The 21278-nt window shown below is 37.9% G+C and overlaps 1 protein-coding gene across 1 annotated transcript in view; it reads left to right on the top strand.

The window, feature by feature from the left end:
• The window catches only part of LOC132070926 (dynein axonemal heavy chain 5-like), a 143542-nt gene that overhangs the window by 114305 nt on the left and 7959 nt on the right, over positions 1–21278 (top strand). The window contains exons 68-70 of the mRNA XM_059468136.1: positions 835–1182; positions 5581–5769; positions 13122–13254. Of these exons, the coding sequence (XP_059324119.1) occupies positions 835–1182; positions 5581–5769; positions 13122–13254 (670 nt within the window). The remainder of the gene's footprint in view (positions 1–834; positions 1183–5580; positions 5770–13121; positions 13255–21278) is intronic.

Here is a 21278-nt window from a genome sequence, read left to right as displayed (position 1 = left end):
ACTCATAAAACATATTAAAGAAATTTACAATTTATAGTTTGGAAAACCATAGTCTCAAAATGCTGCAATTACAATGAGAAGGTGTAAGAGGGTGAATATAAATCCTTTCTGCTCTGAAACCTGTAGGAGGAAATGAAAGTAGATTTTGGGTCTTGACTTTCAGGACTTCCATTAAAGAAAGTGCTTTATGGATTAACCAAAACTTTTCATCATCCTATGAATAGATTTTGCAGTACTCTTAGTTTATATTTGGAGCCTGGCTAATTTAGCTCTGTGGCATCCATGCACTGATACATTGTGGTCCAGTGGAAGCCTGTGTTAAAAGAAAAAAATTGCAATTACCAGATATTACCCTAACACCTATGTACTGCCAGCTGAGTCTGTAGATAATTCACTAAGAAGCAGTTTTTCCTGCTTGTGTCTGCACCATGCAGATACAACAGGGATAGGAATATAAGTGATAGGAATATATCTAATCCATAAGAAGAACCTACAAAATGATAATGGCTGATGATTTTGAACACCATTGCCTCAAGCAGTAGCTTAATTTTTGAATTTCAAAAACTATGGTTCCAGAGTCAGAGATTTAAAAAATACTTTAAAAAGAGGATTTTTTTTCTTTGTGAGAATATTAATATTCCTCTTATTTGTTTGTGCAAAATTTAGCTGCTAGATAATCAATCAAGTTTTAAATGTATTTTTTAAAAGTTGGTGAAATAGAGTTCCAGCTGGACTACTGCATTCTTAAAGTATTTCATGTATTCTTCTGCACTTAAGCTTTTTTCACAATTAATATCAATGAGTGTTTTACCTTTAATTATAACCATTCTACAGGAAAGAAGGAAGTTTGGCCCATTGGGCTGGAACATTCCTTACGAATTTAATCAGGCAGACTTCTCAGCCAGCGTGCAGTTCCTTCAGAACCACTTGAATGATGTGGGCATCAGACAGGGGGTGAACTGGAGCTGTGTCCGCTACATGCTTGGAGAAGTGCAGTATGGAGGCCGTGTGACTGATGACCTCGACAAGGCCCTGCTGAACACATATGCAAGAGTCTGGTTTGGAGAGCACATGTTCAGTGAAAAATTTTGTTTCTACAAAGGCTACGTTATTCCAAAAGGGAATACAGTGGAAGACTATCTCCAGTACATAGAGCAGTTGCCAGTGACTGACACACCAGAGGTAAAATATTTTAATATATTAAAGGGAGTTTTTGTGAGATTAATAACTTAATGAGGTATTTTTTTTTTCCAGAATTGAGTATGCATAGGTCAAGATTAGCAGGCAGACTATTATAATTGATATTCAGTGTAGATCTGCTGACCAGGAAGAGGTAGATGAGGCCTTCTTCAAACAACTAGAAAAAGTCTCATATCACAGGCCCTCGTCCTTATGGAGGACTTTTAGTAACCCTAATTATCTTCTGGAAGGTTGATACAGCAAGATTCAAGTATCAATGTGTATAAAACCCTGTTGGAATGCTGTAAAGATGGAGTTGGAGCCTTTTTGATAATGTCCAATGAAAGGAAAAGAGGCAATGGACATAAATTAAACAACAGGAATTCCATCTGAGAACAAGAGAACTATTTTTTAAGTGGAGGTGGTCAAACACTGGGAGAGTTTTTCCAGAGATATTGTGCAGTCTTGTCTTTGTAGACATTGAAATCCCAACTGGACGCTGTCCCTGACAGCCTGCTCTATTTTCTCCTGCTTGGGCAGAGGATTTGGATTAGATGACCCTTAGAAGTCTCTTCTAAACCAAAATATTTTGTGATTTCACAGTTTTTATGGGATTGAGCAGACATGCAATCTGAGAAATAATAAAAGTAAAAAAGCCCATGGTCTCATTTGAAAGTTATAATTGGGAGTTTATTCCATTTTGACAGTAAAAAGATATGGATGTTGCCATGAATTGGTGGGGTAGGGTGCAGGGTAGCTCCTGGTTGTAACCAGTTTTACATGACCCAATGTGTGCATATCACAGTGGTGACAGGAACTGGAGGATGATGACTTTCTGCTCCCTCCAGTACAGGCACACATGCTGAAGTTAGTTAAAACTGAAACAGAAGAGAATGCTCTGGAAAATTGAAACAGAGGTGAATGGTCTGGATTTCTGTCTCATTTCTATTAAGTTGATAAATGCCATTGGAAATAAGTTCCATTAAAATTAAATAGACTGAGTGGAACAGAAAAAAACTGGTTTTCACTTACTGATAATGTTCTGGCTGAGAGGGTGAGAAGTTTCCAAGGTCATAAAATAAGCTTGAAAGTTCTGAATCTCTGAAGACAGTGAGACCAGAATGCAAAGGTATTTGTGCCAGCAATGATGTACCTTTTCCAGGTAAGAGTAAATGCAGACATGATATAAGGCATCACTGGAATCCATTTGAGCCCAGCTCATGAAGTGATTCCTATCAGTGTATGAACCTTGGCTCTATCAGATTTCAGGTTCTGCTTTCATGGATCTGCTCTTTTAAGCACTTGGGAACCTATCTCACAATGATGCAATGTGTTTTTAAAGTGTTTTGATGCCTGTAAAAAATTTGTATGTATGGTTTGAGGTAGGGGAATTTTACCTTTGGCTTTTATGTAAATAGAGGCAAGTCCAGGAATGCAAACATCTTTTTGTTCTTCACATTTTCACTTGTTAGGAAGGAAGCTGTGACTTTCTCCTGTCATTCTAAAATCTGTCAAAATTGCTCATGAAAACCTTTAACCTTTTAATCTCCCAATCTTCTTCTTTTCACAAAAGATACTGTGCTAACAGTCCAAACAGTGTATCCTTGATTAATTCCTTTTCCCTTTTTAGTTAAGAAAGACTGTATTGGCCTGCTTGCAGTGTCCTTGCTCCTTTGATGAAATTTCATCCTCTGAGCAGAGTAAACACTGTCTTCTGAGAAGGGCAATTGAACTCGGTGTATTGGGTTGGGATGGAAAGGTTTCAGTAGCAGGGGGAGAAGGAGTGGCTCCTGTGAGAGGCTGGCAGAAGCTTCCCCCTTGTGGGCCAGTGTCAGACAGCTCCAAGACAGACCCACTGCTGGGATAACGTATTTATGAAGGATAGAAAGCTGCACGTGAACTTTCAGTAAGAGAGAGGAGTGAGAATAAGTGAGAGGAAAAACTCTGCAGACACCAAGATTTGTGAAGAAGAAGGGTAGGAGATGCTCCAGGTGCCAGAGCAGAGATTCTCCTGCAGCCCATAGAGGACCCCACCCTGGAGCAGGTGGATGCCTGAAGGAGGCAGTGACCCTGTGGGAAGTCCATGCTGGAACAAGATCTGTGGCTCCATGGGGAGAGGAGTCCATGATGGAGAGATATTTTGGCCAAGGTTACGACTGCAGAGGTGACCCATGCTGAAGCAGTCTGTTCCTGGAGCTGTGCCCCCTGTGGAAGGGACCCACACTGGAGCAGTTCAGTGGAACAGCCCAATGGATGTTTGTAGAGGACTCTTATGTTGGAGCAGGGGTAGAGTGGGAGGTGTCCTGCTCCCGAGGAGGAAGGAGTTGGAGGCAGTGTGTGAAGAAGTGGCCACAAATCCTGTTCCCTGTTCCTTGTCTCCCTGTGCTCCAGTGGGAGGAAGTAGAGAATTTGGGAATGAAGTTAAGTCTGGGAAGAAGGGACTGGTGGAGGGAAGGTGTTTTTATGATTTGGTTTTGTTTCTCATGATCCTACTCCAGTTTGATTGGTATAAAGTCAGTTAATTTCCCCAAGTCAAGTCTGTTTTGCCTGGGATAATAACTGGAGATTGATCTCTCCCTGTTCTTATCTCAGACTGTGGACTTTTTGTTGTGACTTCTCTCCCCCGTCCAGTTGAGGAGGGGATGATAGAGAAGTGGTTTCAGAGGAGTGTATAGCTTTAGCAATTGGTTTTGAGGATTCATAAGGCTGGAAAACCCTCAAAGACAGAATCCAACATTCTCTTTTTACAAAACTTTTACAGAGATTTTGGCTCAAAGAGAACAAGAGGTTTGGGTCCTTGATTAACACACAGGACATTCAGAAAACTGGTCCACCCACTGGTTTCTTTTTTCTTTCTTCTTCGTACATCACTTGCATGAAACCATAGGACCAGAGCTGTCTCCCTGTCTTTGTTAATATTGATCCAGTGTTTAAGTTAGCCCTTGGAATAGGGCTCCACTTACAGATATAGCAAATATTCTTCATGGTGCTAACTTGGGCTATAATATTGCCACAAAATCTGCTGGAGCAAAACCAAACAAGCCCTCACTGTGCAAGAGCAAAAGCAGAAAAGAATGTATCTTCAAATGTGTATTTCCTTCCACATAAAATATGATGTAATAAAGTGCATTGGTATTTTTGCCTTTTACAGATCTAAACATTGAGTTTGAGTAAACCACTGTTTACTCAAACATTAAGTCCTCAACATTAAATCCTCTCTACCTGCACGCTGTTATAGTCACACCCTCAGTCAAATGTGGTATTAGGTCTGTACTTTGTGCTGTTGTAAGCATAAGATTCCCAAGTGGTGTAGATCAGTGCTGCTTTGCTGACTTTGGCAATGGTGCAGCCACTTACATCCCTTGTCCCCGAGTTTCTAGATTTACAAGTATAACAATATTAAATGGCCCTTTTCATTCTCTCCTCAGAGTATGTAAATACTGGTTTCTAGAGGTGCATTCTTGCAATATACTTATTCTAATGTAAAATATGAAAACTGAATATGTGAAAAAATGTGAAAAATGAGAAACAGAAGATTGCTTGGCTTTTGTGCTCAGTTTGAGGGCAAGGCTTCCTCATTGATGGATCAGTGGTTCAAAGTTTGTGAGAGATATGTAGTATCTATAATTAAATGGGGGCTGGTGAAATAAGTCACAGAACATACAATTCCTCCTGGAGAAGGGTTGCAATTGTCAATCTGACAATTATAGACTTACTGATATTTCAGTAGAAGTTTCTGAAAAAGCTATTATCATTCAGACAAAGGGCAGCTTTGCAGTAATTCTGTGCTAGCTGTATCTTAAATAAAATAATTCAATTTCAGGAGAAGAAGTAAGGAGGGGGAAGCTTCAACCAAAAATAGCTAAACTGTAAAATATCCTCAATGTATCACTATCTTTAGGTACTTCAGATGTGGCATTATTTTATTTACCATGCTACATGCCTTACAAGCCCAAGAGTCTGAGTAAAACAAAACATGTTAGAAATGTTGACTGATCAGATAATTAGAGCCATCTACTTGAGCTGGTACAACAGCAATTGACCCATGGAGACAAAGAGCTAATGCTAAGGGGTCAATGCCCACATATGACATTTCCAACACCAAACCAAAGGAAAGGGATCTGTTCTCACCTCCTTGACACCATTCCACAGCATGATCCATGTGAAGATAGTGAGATCAGTTAAAAAGCTCTCCACTGAAATGAATGAAAACACTATTGCATATGCAGCCTGTGTTAATGTTTTAGTGCAATTTGGGTTTTGTCCTTGACAATTTAAATGGAAGAACTTCCACTGGCCTGTTCACATTTATTGTTTTATGGAGCTGAGAATTTTCTTCCTTGTTTATCCATTTTCATGCATTCTTTTTTTCCCCCCAATTTTTATACCTTTTACTTAAAGGTGTTTGGACTTCACCCTAACGCAGATATAACTTGCCAGACCAACCTGGCCAATGAGACATTCAGTACCATAGTGAGCATCCAGCCCAAAGACAGCAGTACTAGAGGGGGAGAAACCCGGGAAGCAGTGGTGCAGCATCGTGCTGATGAGATGCTGGAGAAGTTACCCCCAGATTATAACCCTCATGAGGTATGTGCTACTTTATAAAACATATGTTTTATATGTATGCATGTATATACATTTGTGTTTTAGAAGTTTTATTGTGGTTTTTAAATTGAACTGGCATGTATTTTTTAAAAGATCTTAAAATTATGCATAGGGGCTTATAAGTCTGTTTTGCGTTATTACATAACAGATTCCTACATCAGAAAGATATATTTCAAATGCCACAGTCCACTTAATCAGACACCTTAACTCAGAAGACCCATTCAAGGCATCAGAAAGTTCTTGCTTTCCTTAGTAGCTTACAGAAGTAGCCTGGTGGCTCTCACCTGGTCCCCCTGAGGGACTGGTGATCCTATAGTGGTTACAGCATTAAATTTAAATTTACCTACTCCCATTATGACAGCACCATGATGAAGAGTGAATTTTATCACTGACCTTTTCATGCTCCAGATTTTTTTGGGTTTGAGCCATAAGAGGTATCTTTGTCATTCTTTTCTTGCACTTTTAATTAACAGCCCCATTAAATGGAAAAATCCAGCATAGAGACTCTTGCATCACTTTATAAGTAGGTTCTGCTGTCTTACCAAGTAGTAAATGTTAAAAACCCCTCATTTCCATTATTTTATTCTTTACAATTCTGTTTTGCATTGATGGTGCCTTTTTTTTCCCCTGGTTTTAGTTCAAGCTGGTAAAATGCTCAGTAGGAATTACAACTTGCTATGCGTGCCTAATTTTCTTCTCTGGCCAATTCAGAATGTCCACCTAAATAACAAATAATAGTCCTCGGAACCCAGCAGTATTTCCTGTCTTCCCTTCTACTATTAATCTGAGATTGAATATGTCTTGTATAAATAGCCGCTTTTGTACTGTTATAATTCAACTTGGAACTTCTCTTGTCATTCCCCTGTTGTCAAGCTACTTACATCTGCAGCATTTTTTGGTAACATTTCCTACTATCTACCTCCATATTGTTCTTTTCTATCCATTCCTGTTTGCATTTCTCCTTTTTGTCACCTTCTTATTGTATGTCCTAATGAAACTATATAAATAATTTTTTGTAGAATTTGATTAAGAATGGAGTCAATTTTCTAGTTTTTGTATTGTTATTTAATGGTGAATAAGTATTAAAAATAGAAAATAAAATTAAATCTAATAAATGTAATAATAATTCATAATTTAATAAATTTAATAATTTTCATGTTGGATCTACAACTACCATTTGCACCTTAAATTTTTCTCAGTCCTCTTCCCTTATCTTTCCAATCAGAGTAAAGCTTTTTTAGGGAACTAGATTCTTCTAGTTGCTAAATCTTCTTGCTAAATCCTCCAAAGGACTATTTCTCCATTCCCTTGTTAAGCTGACAACTTTTTTCCTCCTGAATAATTTGTAATGCTTAGAAAACATCAATAGTACTTACTGCACTTTACATTGTAACCAGAGGGTAGTCTTAACCTCAGGTTTTACCCCTGGGAAATTTGTGCAATACCTTTCAGTCATGTAAAATGCACACACAGTTGTTTAATCTAAATTTCACTTTGGATTAAACTGCTTTTCTCTGGCACATCTTCTGTTTAATCTTAGGCTCATTCACTTTCTTTCCTTCTTGGTTTATTCCCTGAGGTTATGCACACAAACCACATGTAGGGGATGCCTCCCCTTTTAAGTCACTTCATCAAATCTTAGCTTTGGAGACCACCAGTTCTGGAGCCAGGGACTGTGGTTAAGGGCAAAGGGTCTGAAAAGATTATTTCAGGTGTTCAGTCCTTCACTCTTGAGTTGTCTCTCTCTATTTTACTGCTGTATTTGTATTTGTATATAATACATACTGTTTCATGTGTCTGTATTTAAAAAAAAAATCACCACCAATTTTTTTCATTGCTCTTTCACTCTCATCATCAAGCAGTATGACAAATTATCTTTTCTCATCATCTGCCAATCATACATGAGGGGTTTTATTTTCTAATAAGCAGTCATCATTGCAATGATGCTCAAAATTAACATTTCCTTGTTTCAGTGCTGTTTCTCTTACATCTTCTATGAACTTCAAAGGAAACTTATTTTGCTTTGATTTGCTTAATAGCTGTCCTGTTATGATCCAACCAAGGAGAATGAAGTTTGTACAGAGAATGTGCTCTTGGATCTACTTTTTTCTTCTGTATTTCTTGTAGACGCATTCTGAGTTCAGTTAGTGTAGACACCACCTCTTTCTGGGGATATCTAGTTTTCTAAAGCTCTGTGCATCTTCATTTGTGAATTACACTTCACTTTGATTAATCATACCACTCTATTTATGTGCCTTTTTTTCAGCCTGCACTACTGATAGATGGCACGGTACTTTTCTTTAGAAACATTCAAAAATTATACTTAGTTTCTGTAGCATGGTAGTCATTCCTTTGCTCTGACCATCTAGAGAGTGTCCTCTGTTCATTTTCTAGTAGTTTTTTATTGCTAATAATGTATTCTGCTGTATATCTCCTTGGCTGTCTCAGCTGCACTACAGCATCTACAGATTTTAATTCTGTAGTGTTACGAGATTTGGTGTTGTTTCTTCTGGACCCTGATTTTTCAATATTTCTTCAGTCTGCTTAGTGAATTTACCCTTTGTCTCTTCCTCTACATTTTAGAACTTGTCTCATTCTCTTCATCTTAGAACTTGATTTGGTCTTTCCAAATTCTTTCCTTGTTGTACGGAAATTTCCCTTTTCTTCCATTAGTGCCCAGTTCCACGTCTTATGTGTTGCTTATGTGCCACAAGTGTGGCCACATCTACACAATAACCAAAAAAATCTATATCAGATGTATATCTCATTTGAAGTGTCATTCAATTATTCTGGAACCTTTTAGAAAGCATGGATATGGCTGGAGTGATCTGTAAAGAAAGCTAAATTTTTAAATGCAAGTTTGCATAAACAGATAAAAGCCCCAAGCCCAAATGATTAAAATACAAATATAGAAAAATAATATCATGCTCACTAATGTATAACCAAGAATTTCATCAGTCAGAGCAGAAAAGAAGGGAGAGTTTAGGTATTCTCTGAGGAAAGAAGCAACAGTTTGGCAGATGCTACAAAATGGCAAATGAAATTATGCTTGGAAGCAAAAGGAGTGAAATGGATTATGTAATTACTTCCTGCAATGTCTGAGGAAAAAAAAAGAGAACGAGATGGGTTCTGTTGTTTGTCAATTTAAGTCAACATTTGGTCATTCAGGAGATTGTTACATACTAATCAGTTTAATAAATCCGAAACAAATAAAACAAATATCCTAAACTGAAAAGACTGAGGGAGTGTGTCTAGAAAAAGAGTTTATATGCATTTTCCTTATTGGAAGAGATCAGTAAAAAGAGAAACATTCATTAGTCCTAGCAGTGCAGCTTGGGTTTGCTTTTAGAATAATATTGTGCTCCAGTAATGCCATGATGTGTTAGTTAGTCTTTGAAAACATAGGTACAAAGATACTATCAGTGGAGAAAAGGAGCAAAATTTTTTGGAAACAATGAAGGTAATTAAAAGCAAATTCTCTTCAGGGAAAGTGGCAGGTGCTTGTGCTACCTTTGATCAGTTCTTGTGGCTCCCTTTAGAAAATGTGGAGTGAATTTGCACAGAGCTACAACCCCAGCAGACTGGGTTAGGGACAGATGGTACCAAAACCAATTATTTGCTGACATTCAGAGCTCTGGATTGTATTTTCTCTTGATACATTGTGAATCCAGGGAAATTTCAGGCTGTCACAGAGAGGCCTTCATTTCTCAATTATTAGCCTTCAGCAATGACTTCAGTCTCAACAACTTTCAAATCAGGGCAACAATTTTACCCCATTATGTCTGCTGCTTCTATTGTTGTGTTCTTGTAATGCTTCTCATCAGTTAAGTAACTTACCCAAAAGAGTAGAAACAAAACTAGTCACCTTTGCATGCTTTCTCAGCCTGTGGTTTGACACAGGTGGTGGAAAAGCAAAATAAACCTTCCTCCTGACCTGAAACTGTCCTCATTTTTCTCTAAGAATTCTGCTTTTATGAACCTTTTTGCTTCTGGGTCTCGCCTTGCAGGTTACAGAGAGATTAGTGGTCAAATGATTAGGTCCAGTCAGTCCATGTGAGTGAAGACAGGTGCAAGAATAAATGTCAGCCTGTCACACAGACATATTTCCAATGAAAATGATCCTTGCATCTTGAAAAACAGCATTCTAGGGAATAACAAGCAGCAGTTTTTTTCCTCAAATATTATTTGTAGTATTGATTAACTGTAATTCCTCTAAGGCTATGGCTACATTAGCAAGCACTGCATGGAAATAGGAATTTTTCTGAGAACCCCAGGCTTCATTAGATGTTTTGCTGGGGAATTTGCCTTGGTCTAACTCTAGTCTGGGCCTTTAGGCTGAACCCATTAGTAATTGAAGTACCTTAGAGTCCCTGAAGCAGACTTTTTGGATTAGCTTAATTTGAAGCTAAGACCTTTGTGTGCCTGGAATCTAGTTTTCAGTGCAGGGGTTTTGCTACCAAAAAAAAAAAACAAAACAAAAATAAAATTTAAAAAAATAATTCAGGGTCTGAAGTGAAACACTGACATAAATTATTCTGTAATGTGTGTACTTATCAACACTATCAGATATGGTGGTCATCTATCTCTAGAGCTCCTATTTTCTATGTATTTTGCTGTCTGCTTCCTTATGTGCAGCAAGGAAGGGGTCCTTGACATTCCTTGAAAAGAGCTTTGGCTTATCCATCTACAGAGTGATGGACTTCCCATTTCTGCTGACAAAGAACGTAGCAAGTAACTAAGTCTGATTTTAAAAAATAGCATTTACTGAAAACCCTAGGCAGTCCCTACTACAGCAACTTGATCAATGATCATGGCATGAGTTCAGCGACTACTTTTCTACTGATAGTCCTATAAAGTATGTGCTGACAAAGAAACTGGTGACCTAAGGACAGTTAAGAAATATGCATAAAGGAATCTGACAGTAGAGATATGCATTGCAAAATTATATAGACAAAGCTATTGAGATTATGATTTTTGTAGCTCCTTTCTTAAATCACATTGTTTTATGTTGGATGATAGCTGTTTGCATAATGAAAAGGGGATGTTCTAAGTGGGATTTATGGAATTAGTATACTAATCTCAGAAAAGCTATTTTGGTTAATGAGTTTAATCTTTTGAAGGTTTTTTTCTGAGAGTCGGTATCCATATCTTTATGTCATAATGAATACAGCCCTGGATGTAAATCATCTGATTGCTTGATAAGAAGAATTCTAATAAAAAACTAGTTAATCATACTTCATTGCTTGTATTTGAAATTAATCTTAGCAGCAAGATTTCCAAGAAATGCACTGTGTTATACTCTCACCATAAAGTGAGAGTAAAAAGTAAATCTCACCATAGATCAGGATTGATTTGTATACAATAAAGTAAGAAGTATGGAATTCTTTTTTCAGTTTTAATACCTGGTTGTGCTTGGTGCTCCAGACTGAGTCTTCTGAGCATATTTAGGTTTGACAAGCAAATTTCTGCTTTATTGGTTGCCTACCTTATTCAAAATATTATAGGTATTTTGTAGGTACATGAAAGTAAACCAGAAGATTGCGTTAGTTCTGAGAATTCACTAGGTAAATTGTAAAATTATCAGCACTGTAATATTTAGAATCTTTATTTCATGTCCTTTTTGTAGAGTCATAACTATTAATATTTTTGAATATAACCCCTTTAATAACATCTTCCATACAATTTTTCCTCAAGTGGGAGAATTCTTCCTCTAAATGATCCCCAAAAGGAACACATGATTTGTAGACTAGAAATAAGAAGTGTGTTTCTTATATAAGGGATAAAATACTTAGACTATATTCTGTATAATTCCTTTCTTATTATTGGCGTGCACTAGACTTCTAAGTATTCTGAAAAAAATAAATGTTTTTACTTTTTTTCAAGAAGCAGAATTACCAATTCCTGTGAATTTTTCAGAAAGCAGAAGTTTTCCCTGGATTTTGTATGAAATAATCAGAATACTTCACTGTGTGGATCATCCAAAAACTTTACTGCCTCAGCTCTAGTCTATGATAGCTGGTTTAAGTATTTTTTTCTCTTTCACAGGCAGGACGCATTAACTCAGTCTGTAAAATGTACTGTCACACTGCAAAGCATTAGCATAATTGGCTGGCACCTATTTCTTGGACATTCTGTCTGACAAACCCATGGGTCCTTGTGATTAAAATATGATGAATAACCTTGCTGATAGCTGTCTCCCAAGGAGAATAGCATAAAAAGTTGAGAAAGAGTATTTTACTGGGCTTGGAGTTAAAATTTAAGATTTGGAAATTGCCAAAGCATTTGCATATTTATACTAGTGATTATAACTACTCATCTGCTATATGATATTAATCTTGCAGAAATTTGCTATTCATGGTAATAATTAAATCTTTAGTAATGTTTATTATTTGTTTAAAATGTATAGTATCTATAATAATGTATATATTGAGATATATGAGCCATTGGTGCTTTCTAAAAGAGAGGAACAACTGTCGAAAGTGTGAAAAATCAGGAATTCTGGTACTGGGTGGGCTATAGGCACCATGATTTTTGCAGGTGCCATTAAACCCTCTCTCATGCAGTGTAGTACACAGTGAATTTTGATATACATGGAACATACAGTGCATGTCTGAAGCACATTCCGTACACATCATATGCAAAATGAGACAGGGAATGCTATTGCTATTGTCATTATGACTTGTCCTTAACCAACACAGGCAACTGATTCCCTTTTGAAAATATTCTCTGTTGAATTTGAGAGAAACTGTTGCCCTTGAAAACTAAAAAGGCCAAAGGCTTCTACTTGCAAAATGGTGTAACAGATTTCTGTGGCATCTGTATTATTTCTGGCAGTCTTGCCTCTCTAGTAGTGTATCCATGAGCATCTTGTCTTATGAACAAGTCACATGCTACTGAAAGTAGCAGCTTTTACATATCATTGTTCTTGTTAAGTGGAACTCCATTTGCTGCATTATTTCAGCTCAGCAGAGCAAGAAAAGGTGACAAAGTTCACCCAGCACAATTTGGAAATACAAATAAGTTACCATCAAACAGTGCTTTTGTGTAGCATGTGGGTTTTTTTATTTTAAGATCTAAGACCCTGCAGCCTAACAAGGACAGAAGGAACTGCTGTGTCCCTTCAAAAAGAGGGAACTTTCCCTTCTTAGAATGATGGAGGAGCTCGTTCTGGTAAGCTAATGAGTCACAGTGTGCTAAATCTTACAGTTGGCACAGGACTTGAATGGCCATCTGTTACTAAAATGTTGCTTTTCTGAAAATGTTTTTGCTTTCAAAAATTATTGCATGGCAAACAGGAGATTAGATTTTATAATCATTGCACTATTCTTTTTTAGGTGAAAGCACAACTTCAAAAGATGGGAGCTTTTCAGCCCATAAACATATTTCTCCGTCAAGAAATTGACCGGATGCAACTTGTTATATCCAGAGTTCGAACTACACTGACGGATCTCAAATTGGCTATTGATGGTAAGCTACGCTATCAAACATTGTAACTAAGGTGCAATGCTTATTGCTAGCAGTTGCTTATACCATATAACTAAATAAATATTTCTTCTCGTTTCCTTCCTTTCTCTTTTGTTCCTTCCCTCACACTGTTTTTCTCTTTTTCTCTGTCTTTATCATATGACCACTAATTCTAGCCCTTAAAATCTCCTGATTGCATCTCTAAGGACACTCCACCTAAATTTATTCTGCACTCATCTTCTCCAGTATTGCAGTTCGTGTCCCTTAGCACTACTTCACTTCTGTGATTCTCTCTAGGATCCTCCAGAGCTCAGAGGAATTGCATGGAAAAGTCCATGCGCCGTGTATACCAGAGTTATTTAAGAAATTAGGCTGAGACATAGTGATATAGAACAAGGTAGAAGGGTTGCTGCTAAGTAATTGAGAGACAGGGAACTCAGGAGGCAAGGTGAAAAAGACTCCAATTTAAGGTGAAATTTGACACATTTGTGGAACTGGCTATACCAAATGGCATGTCTCTAAATGGAAGCTGAAGTGAGTGGCAGTGTCAATCAAAAGAGAGAGTTCTTCATGTAGGCTTCACAGGAGGCAGGAAACAGCACTCTAAATCTCTCAGAGACACAGGAGTATTTGGCTGAAAGTGAGCAATGGTGAATGAAGTTAAAAAACCCCAAGAGTAGAGGCAACTGGAAGCAGATGGAGAATTTGATCAGAAAAAGAGTGAGGAAAAAGACGGGATAATGATGTTGCCATCTGCTTTTTGTTTTCACTTCCTATTTTGCTTCCTCTTTTGCAAGAGTTGAAAAACCCAGGAAGGAAAGTGTGCTGTTGCTCAGCCAAACTTTTTGAATTAACAAATCAAAATGGAGCAGGAATGGGTAGATTCCACTGGTAAAGCTCTCACCCAAGTCTGCTGTTCTCTAGCAGAGACACAGAAATTATCTGACAGAGCAAGCTGTCCTCACAGGGAGCAGGTCAGAACGCCTCAGAATTAGTCCCTTCTGACACAGCTGATGGCATTACTGTAATCTGTCTTACTGGTGTTCTGACAATGTCTTTCATGAGGGGGCATTATTTTTTAATTTGTATTTTTATTACATAAGGATCAAAAGGGATTTCTTTTTCTCTATCATTTGTGTGATACACTAAGACAACAAGACATGCTTCAGAAACCTCATGCCTCTAATCTGAATCTAGGAAAGATGTGCCCAAGGCTAATAATCTTTCATATCCTGCAATAACATATGTAAAGATCAGGCTGGAAGAAACAATTGTCCTCTCTTTCTGAGCTGAAAGTTCCCTTTTATATGAGAATAGAATCACTTTTCAAGTATATAAAAGGTATATTTTCCATCTAAGAAAGTGTTAGTCTTTCCTTGATTGTGACAGATATATTTAAATTCTCAATATGTATAATATTCTGCAGAGGCTGGATGAGTAACATAATTTATTTGCACTTCACATTCAGTTCCACAGTGGGCGCAGTCCTCTGCCAGATGTTTAATCAAGTTAATGCTGTAACTTTCATGCAATTCTCTAAAACATAATTTCTTACAGACAAGCAAGTTAAATATAGTGAAAAATTGCTCTGAAAACAAAATTGGATGTATAGTTAACAATAACAATTAATGGCTTCTGGCATGTTCATGCTATATCCAGTGCATATGGTAGACTGTTAATTAGGAGATGGAAAGAACATTTAGGCACTCTATCTCAGCAAATGGGAAAACCCCAAACTCTCTCATACTAAATTCTCTCCCAAAATGAGTCAACTGCAATCTCAGGTCATCTGAGGTGCTTAATTTTCTTTACAATGAGGTAAAACTGATGTGCCTGCTGGAACAGGTCATGTAATTTTTGACATCTGCCCTGTTCATGTATCTGGCTCTGGCTTCACAATCCTGTTAAGACCCAACGCCGACTTTAATCAGACCTAAAATTTCAAGTAAATTTGGTGTTTAAGAATATAGTGTGTTTTTAGGTTGTGAAAGGAAGTCTGAATATCTGATTCTGCAGTTTGGATGTGAATGGATGGACCTTGTTATTTGGATGTTACTCACCACAGTAATGTAAAGCCCTCCTCAGGGGCTTTTGAGGTAATTTGAGGAGTTTAAAGCCCTCCTCAGGGGCTTTTGAGGTAATTTGAGGTAATTTAAAGCCCTCCTCAGGGGCTTTTGGAATAATTTGAGGTAATGTAAAGCCCTCCTCAGGGAGAGCCCATGTGCAGCTGAACATGAGGGATGTAGAAGGAATTTGCGGACACAATTTTGTCCTTCTGTCCAGAGGGCAGATTAAGCAGTTCAGCTTTTGGGAGGGGTGAGGATGCTCAGCATGTGTCCAACATGTTTGTTGGCAAATATGCCCCAGAAGCTTGTATCTCCACCAATAAACTTTGCTGCCCAGAGGGACACTTTTTCTGGATCAAATTGTAGTAATTAGATTGTAGCTGCACTTTGTACTCTCACTTATGTCCCAACCATTACTTCTGCTTTAATTACTTATTGATTGCCCAGAGTTTATTTCACAGTTGGCATAATACAGAGCTTCACCATAAATCAGAACACAGCAGTGATGGTTGTCCTCTTGGGTGCCCTAAATAGAAGCCACGTTCCAGACAGAAAAATCTTTTCGGAGACAAGGAGAAGACATGGGGTTTGCACCAAAAATGCCACACCTTAATGGATTATGAGCAGCAGATCTTGAGCCCCTGTCAGAAGATGACCATTCTTCGTAGGGCAGTATCCAAGCTGTACAGTTCCTGTGTACTTACCTCTTGCCTCTGGCCATGTAGAGGCCTCTGGCACAGAATACTAATCCCCCACTCTTTATTGTAAAGTGGATACTTCAAAGCCCCTCTCTCCTACTAGTGAAGACACTGTCTCTAAATGCAATAAAATATAATGACACATCCAGTTATTCTTAGCCTTTTAGAATTTGTTTGAGTTTGTCTGAATGTGGCCTGTCTGTGAGATTTTGTGGGGTTGTCTTTATTTCTCCATGCATTGAATAAGAGTAGTAAGCATTTTGATGTCTTCTCTTGGTGAAGAAAGTGAGAAGAGAGATTCTGTGGGAGTGTTTTCCATGAATGAAGTGGAGCATACTTGTAGTAGCACTGAAAGTGGATATTGAATCCTCGGCAATGGAAATAAGCACAGCTTTTAGTTTGATTTTAATCCTTATTCTTTTTGACCCAGTTAACATTGTGTTTAAGGGCTTCTTGTGAAACAAAAAAATGCTTAACTCATTACTTATATCTAGGTTCTACTTTGGTCATAAAAGTACATCCACTTGGTTCTTGTTCCTGGTACCTTACAGCTTTGTGTTTTCAAACTAATCCTTGGGAATTGCCTAAATTGCCCACTTCATGAACAAGTGAAGAACATCTGAGAAACTTTGGATTTTTTAATCTTTTCATGTTATATATGTGCCCCATGATCACAGAACTCCCACTGCTATTTGTACAGTATTTACAGGGTTAGGAGAGAGAAGTCCTTTCCTCATAACATGTTTCCTGAAAATACAGCAGTTCTATGGCAATGTAGTTCTACAAATGTTATAGGAGTTGTGTAGGATTTTTAGGTCATCTACACAAGCTCATGAGTGAAGCCCATGATAAATATTTACTACTTATCAATTTCTCTGGGTCTGGATTGAAGGCACTTGAGACAGTAGTTCATGTTTGGACTCAAGTGTTTATTATTTCTTATCAGTAAAACAGTCTCACTATTGTGAGTTTGGCAGCCTTTCATTAGAAGGCACAAAATGGCTAACAAACTTTTGTTACAAGGTCTTTTAAGACTAAACTATCCAATTGAGAAATGACACCTAGATTATTTTCCCTTTTAACCCAATAACTGATCCCAAAGAGGCCGCAATGCAGACTTTTCCACCCAATTACAAACTGCCACCCAAACCCATGAAGAAGAAGGAAGAAGAAGCATGAAGAAGAAAACCAGGACAACACCCTGTTCCCTCCATCTTGCTTCCATCCAAAACATACAAAAAATCCCAAAACCTAGACTTCTCACCAAGTTATACACCTACACTACTCTCTATAATCTATTTCACACTTTTGTGGATTCTAGTCTATCTTGAAGTCTAGGAAACTTTCTCTATGAATGAGGGTCAAAGTCATTGCTCCCCTGGGGACCAGGGCACCCCAGAGCAGATAGAGAAATATTCCTGGTGCCCTGGGTTTCCAGAATTACTTTTTTCCAACTCAGAACACCATGAAGTTGAAAGTACCATTTGTATCATGATGCCAAAAGGAATTTCTGTTCCTTTGTATGTAGCACCTTATAACAGGGATATAAATGAAGCCCAAAAGAGTCAAAAAAGGTAGCTGGTAATTTATTTTAACCTACATGGTGAGAAAGTGAAGCTCAGGAAACTAGTCTTGCCAGAGTGCACAGGAAAGGTAATTTCCCATGAAAGGAAGAAGTATGGACTCATTCCCCATGTCTGGCTAAGTTTTATTTTGACTTGTAATGGTGTTAGACTGCTAACACACAGTTTTAGTTTGGCTTGCTAACAATGGTAATAGAAAGATCTTGGGCTCTTACCTTACTAAGTTGTACTGTGTGTATATGTATGTATGTGTGTGTATATGTGTGTGTCTGTGTGTGTGTTTGTGGGGCTTGAAGGAATTCATCACTTTTGGATGAGGATTTTGTTTGAAAATAATTAAGAGCACTCAGTAAAGACATTAGTGGAATGTAACAATGGGGAGATCATTTGAGGAATGAAGAGGATGAGTCTAGTATGTCTTGTGGTGTAGTTACTCTTGGCTCAGCAGCTCTCATCCATTATTTAATTCTCATCCTGATAAGAATGCCAGAATGCCTCCTGTTGTCCTTCACAGTGTGGCACATCATTTCTGAACTCCTTAATAGGTGTTGCATATGCCTGCCATGATGCTGGCCAGGACAACTGTTTAGAAACACACATTGCACATTAAGGACAAACTGCAGAGTAGAGTTTTTCTGCCTGTTGTATTGCTGTAGCTCAGGGTAGTGATTAGTATTACTTTTTTTGGAGAGGTATGTGTGGATTTTCATCTTCAAATTACTGCTGTAAACTTAAACTTTAAAGAGAAATCAGATCAGGGGCAAAGGTTAGATGGTGCTGGAGAGAATACCAGCCTACAAATAAAACATGGAGAGAGTGTTGTGCATTGCAGGTCTTGGCTGCCTGTTTTACCCTTCCTGTTCTAGAGTTGAAGCAAAAGAAAGTGACAAACTTTTGAGGGGCCTTAGGATTAAAACAGCGTGGTGGAGTTTAAGTGAGCTTCTGAGAACTTCCTGGGAATTACCTCAAAATGCTTAAGTGACCAATTACTGAAAGTGAAGAAAGAGGAAAATACCCAAAGAGCTGCCTGAAGCAAAGTCAGCTTCTATCAGCACAGCAGTGGTGGTCACAGAGCTGGCAGAACCATACTAAATCTTGCAAAATATAGTTTTAGGTATAGGAAAACATATATTCACTTTTATACCTTGTGCCTTTGGGTGGAAAAATTAAAAAAGCTTTGGAGAAAACACAGGCAAGTGTTAGCTGTTGCCATAAGGCAGAAAGAGAGGAAAACTTAGGAAGTTATAAACAAGTTGGTATTTTCTTTTCAACACGTTCAGCAAAGAAGAGGGAATTGGAGCTTGGTGGTGGAAGTAAGGTAAGACTGCTTCAAGAGCAGAGAAGTAGTTTGGGAGGTAAAGTTGAGAATAAAGGCTGAAAAGGTCAGCTTCTGGGGCTGGGAACTGGGGCAGTCAATAATGGATTGATGCTTTCACTGAGCTTTTTTCTCCATGTACTCTTCAGGCTAGCTTAACAGATGCAGTGTCTAGCAAGTATTGTCCTCCAGGGCTAGTCTCCAATTTTATTATAATGATATCAGCTATTGGCAAATTGTACTTGATGGAGAAAGTAGCTTTTTCTCATTTCATTTATGTCCTACATAATTATTCTTGTTATTTTTTGATTTACATCTGTGCCTGTGGGAAGAGAATCAGTCAGTGGACCAAGGCTTTTTTTGGTTCATGCTGGAATTTAAGATCCTTCTTTTGTTCCTAACTTTAGCTACTCATTTAAATGAGCTATGCAAGTTTCCTAGTCCAGATAGACACTTTCATAAATGTGAAATTTAAAACAGATCCAAATTTTACAAATTCCAGTTTTCAGATTCAGTTTGTGGGAGCTATGAAAGTGAAAATGGTCAACTCCAAGAAATAATACAAGCTCCTCATCTAGTCTATTCAAAGCATTATATCTATTGAATGAATCACCCTAAAACCAGATCATTTTAAAAAACCAGACTATTTACTTTAATCATTCAATAACAACTAGTTATCCTCAGAACTGAGAAGTTTTATTTGGGTTATTCACCACTCAGCAAGAGGAAAGATTTAGATGTGCTTTAAAAGGGAGATGGTACAAATGTAGGGCAATCAAAAAGGGGAACCTTATTTCCAAACTGTGAATACTGTGCAAACAGTATGGTTCTAGTAGATATTATTTTTAAAGTATGTAAATGCCTTCTTTTCTTTAACTGATCTGACCCTTCATCAGTCATTTTTGGATGGCCTTTATTCCATTCAAGAAAGAGAATACCATGGAATAACCCCCAAAATAACCAAGTTATAAACAGTTGGCATGTCTCATTCATAGAACATTTGAGCCTGTCATGTTAAGTTCATAGGACATTCAGTCTCTTCATATAGTACAGTGCTCTGGGGTTCCCAGAATTTAAATATGAGAAGCCTATGACATTGTACTATTAATTCAATTTATCAAAGATAGTTTTTCAAATACCTTTATCACTTCTGTCCAGATAGATGGCATGATTTTTCTCCTATGGTACTGATTTTATTTCTGACAATTATTTTATTTTGTTAATTATTTTTATTTTTATCACACTATTTTGGCTGCAGAAATGCATGCCAACGCCCACAGATGCCATTTAGTGCTGAAATTCAAGCACTGGATGCCTACGGCCAGGGATGACACCCACTCACTAGGAATATTTATGCAGATATACGGGCACGGCCTGAGCTGTGAACATACCTCATCCTCAAGAACACTCTGGCTTACATTCTCAACAGCTGCTCTGAGTCATAGCAGGCAGACATCCCAAGGGATTTCACAATGCTTCAGGGCAGAGACTGGTTGTATCTCCCTATTTGAAAAGCTCCAGCCTGCCCAGAAGAATTGAGAAAGAAAGGAGAAAGTTGAATGTATCAGCCTGAAAACAAGGAATAACCAGAGATGAAAGAGTTCTTTCTTTCTCAGTTCAATGGTAGCGATCCCCAGGGCTAAACCAGAATGCTCCTCGCTTGTTTTGTGCTCTTGGTACAGTTGCTCTGAAGTTGAAACCAACATGCATTGCAAGACTTTCCCCCCCACTTTTTTCTGTCTCTAAATGGTGTAATACTACATTTTTCTAAGCAAAGTGGAGAAGACATGGAGTGGCTTCTTTCTTACATGTTGGTTCTCTTAGGCTTATAATTTATGTCATAAAAGTCTCTTAGCTAACCCAGAATGTGATTCTGAGCCTGGTTACAAAGCAATTGCAGAAAATGCAGGAGAGGTGTGTTTTTTTTAATATTTACAGTTTGGTAAAAGCTAATGGTTTTCTCAAATAATTTGTTGCACAAAAGGAGGTGCATATAAATGGAAACAGATCACGCATTATCTAGTAGAAGAAATTGAGGCCTATTTGCCATTTATATATTGTAGAATGCACTAAATTTGCACACACTGCTATAAGGACTGATTATGTTGTAATGATCTGTTCAAAATTAAGCTGGTGTTTGGTTTCTTGATGGTCTTTTCCTTCCCCTCAGCTGAAGCCCTGTCAACCTCAGTGGAAGGAAGGGATTTGAAATGCTTTCTTTTTGCAGGCCACATTTCCTTATGGGTATGTTTGCATGGACCATTGCAGTTTTTCTTTGCAGTCACCCAGACCACTTCCCTTTCCTTTACATGTTCTGTGGTGGAAGCCACTTAATTCTGTTTGGTGTCTCATGCTGTCCTTGTGG

Source organism: Ammospiza nelsoni, chromosome 1 (assembly GCF_027579445.1).
Source record: "Ammospiza nelsoni isolate bAmmNel1 chromosome 1, bAmmNel1.pri, whole genome shotgun sequence".
NCBI lineage: Eukaryota > Metazoa > Chordata > Aves > Passeriformes > Passerellidae > Ammospiza > Ammospiza nelsoni.
Note: the sequence above shows the minus strand (reverse complement) of the source record. Positions and strands in the feature narration are given on the sequence as shown.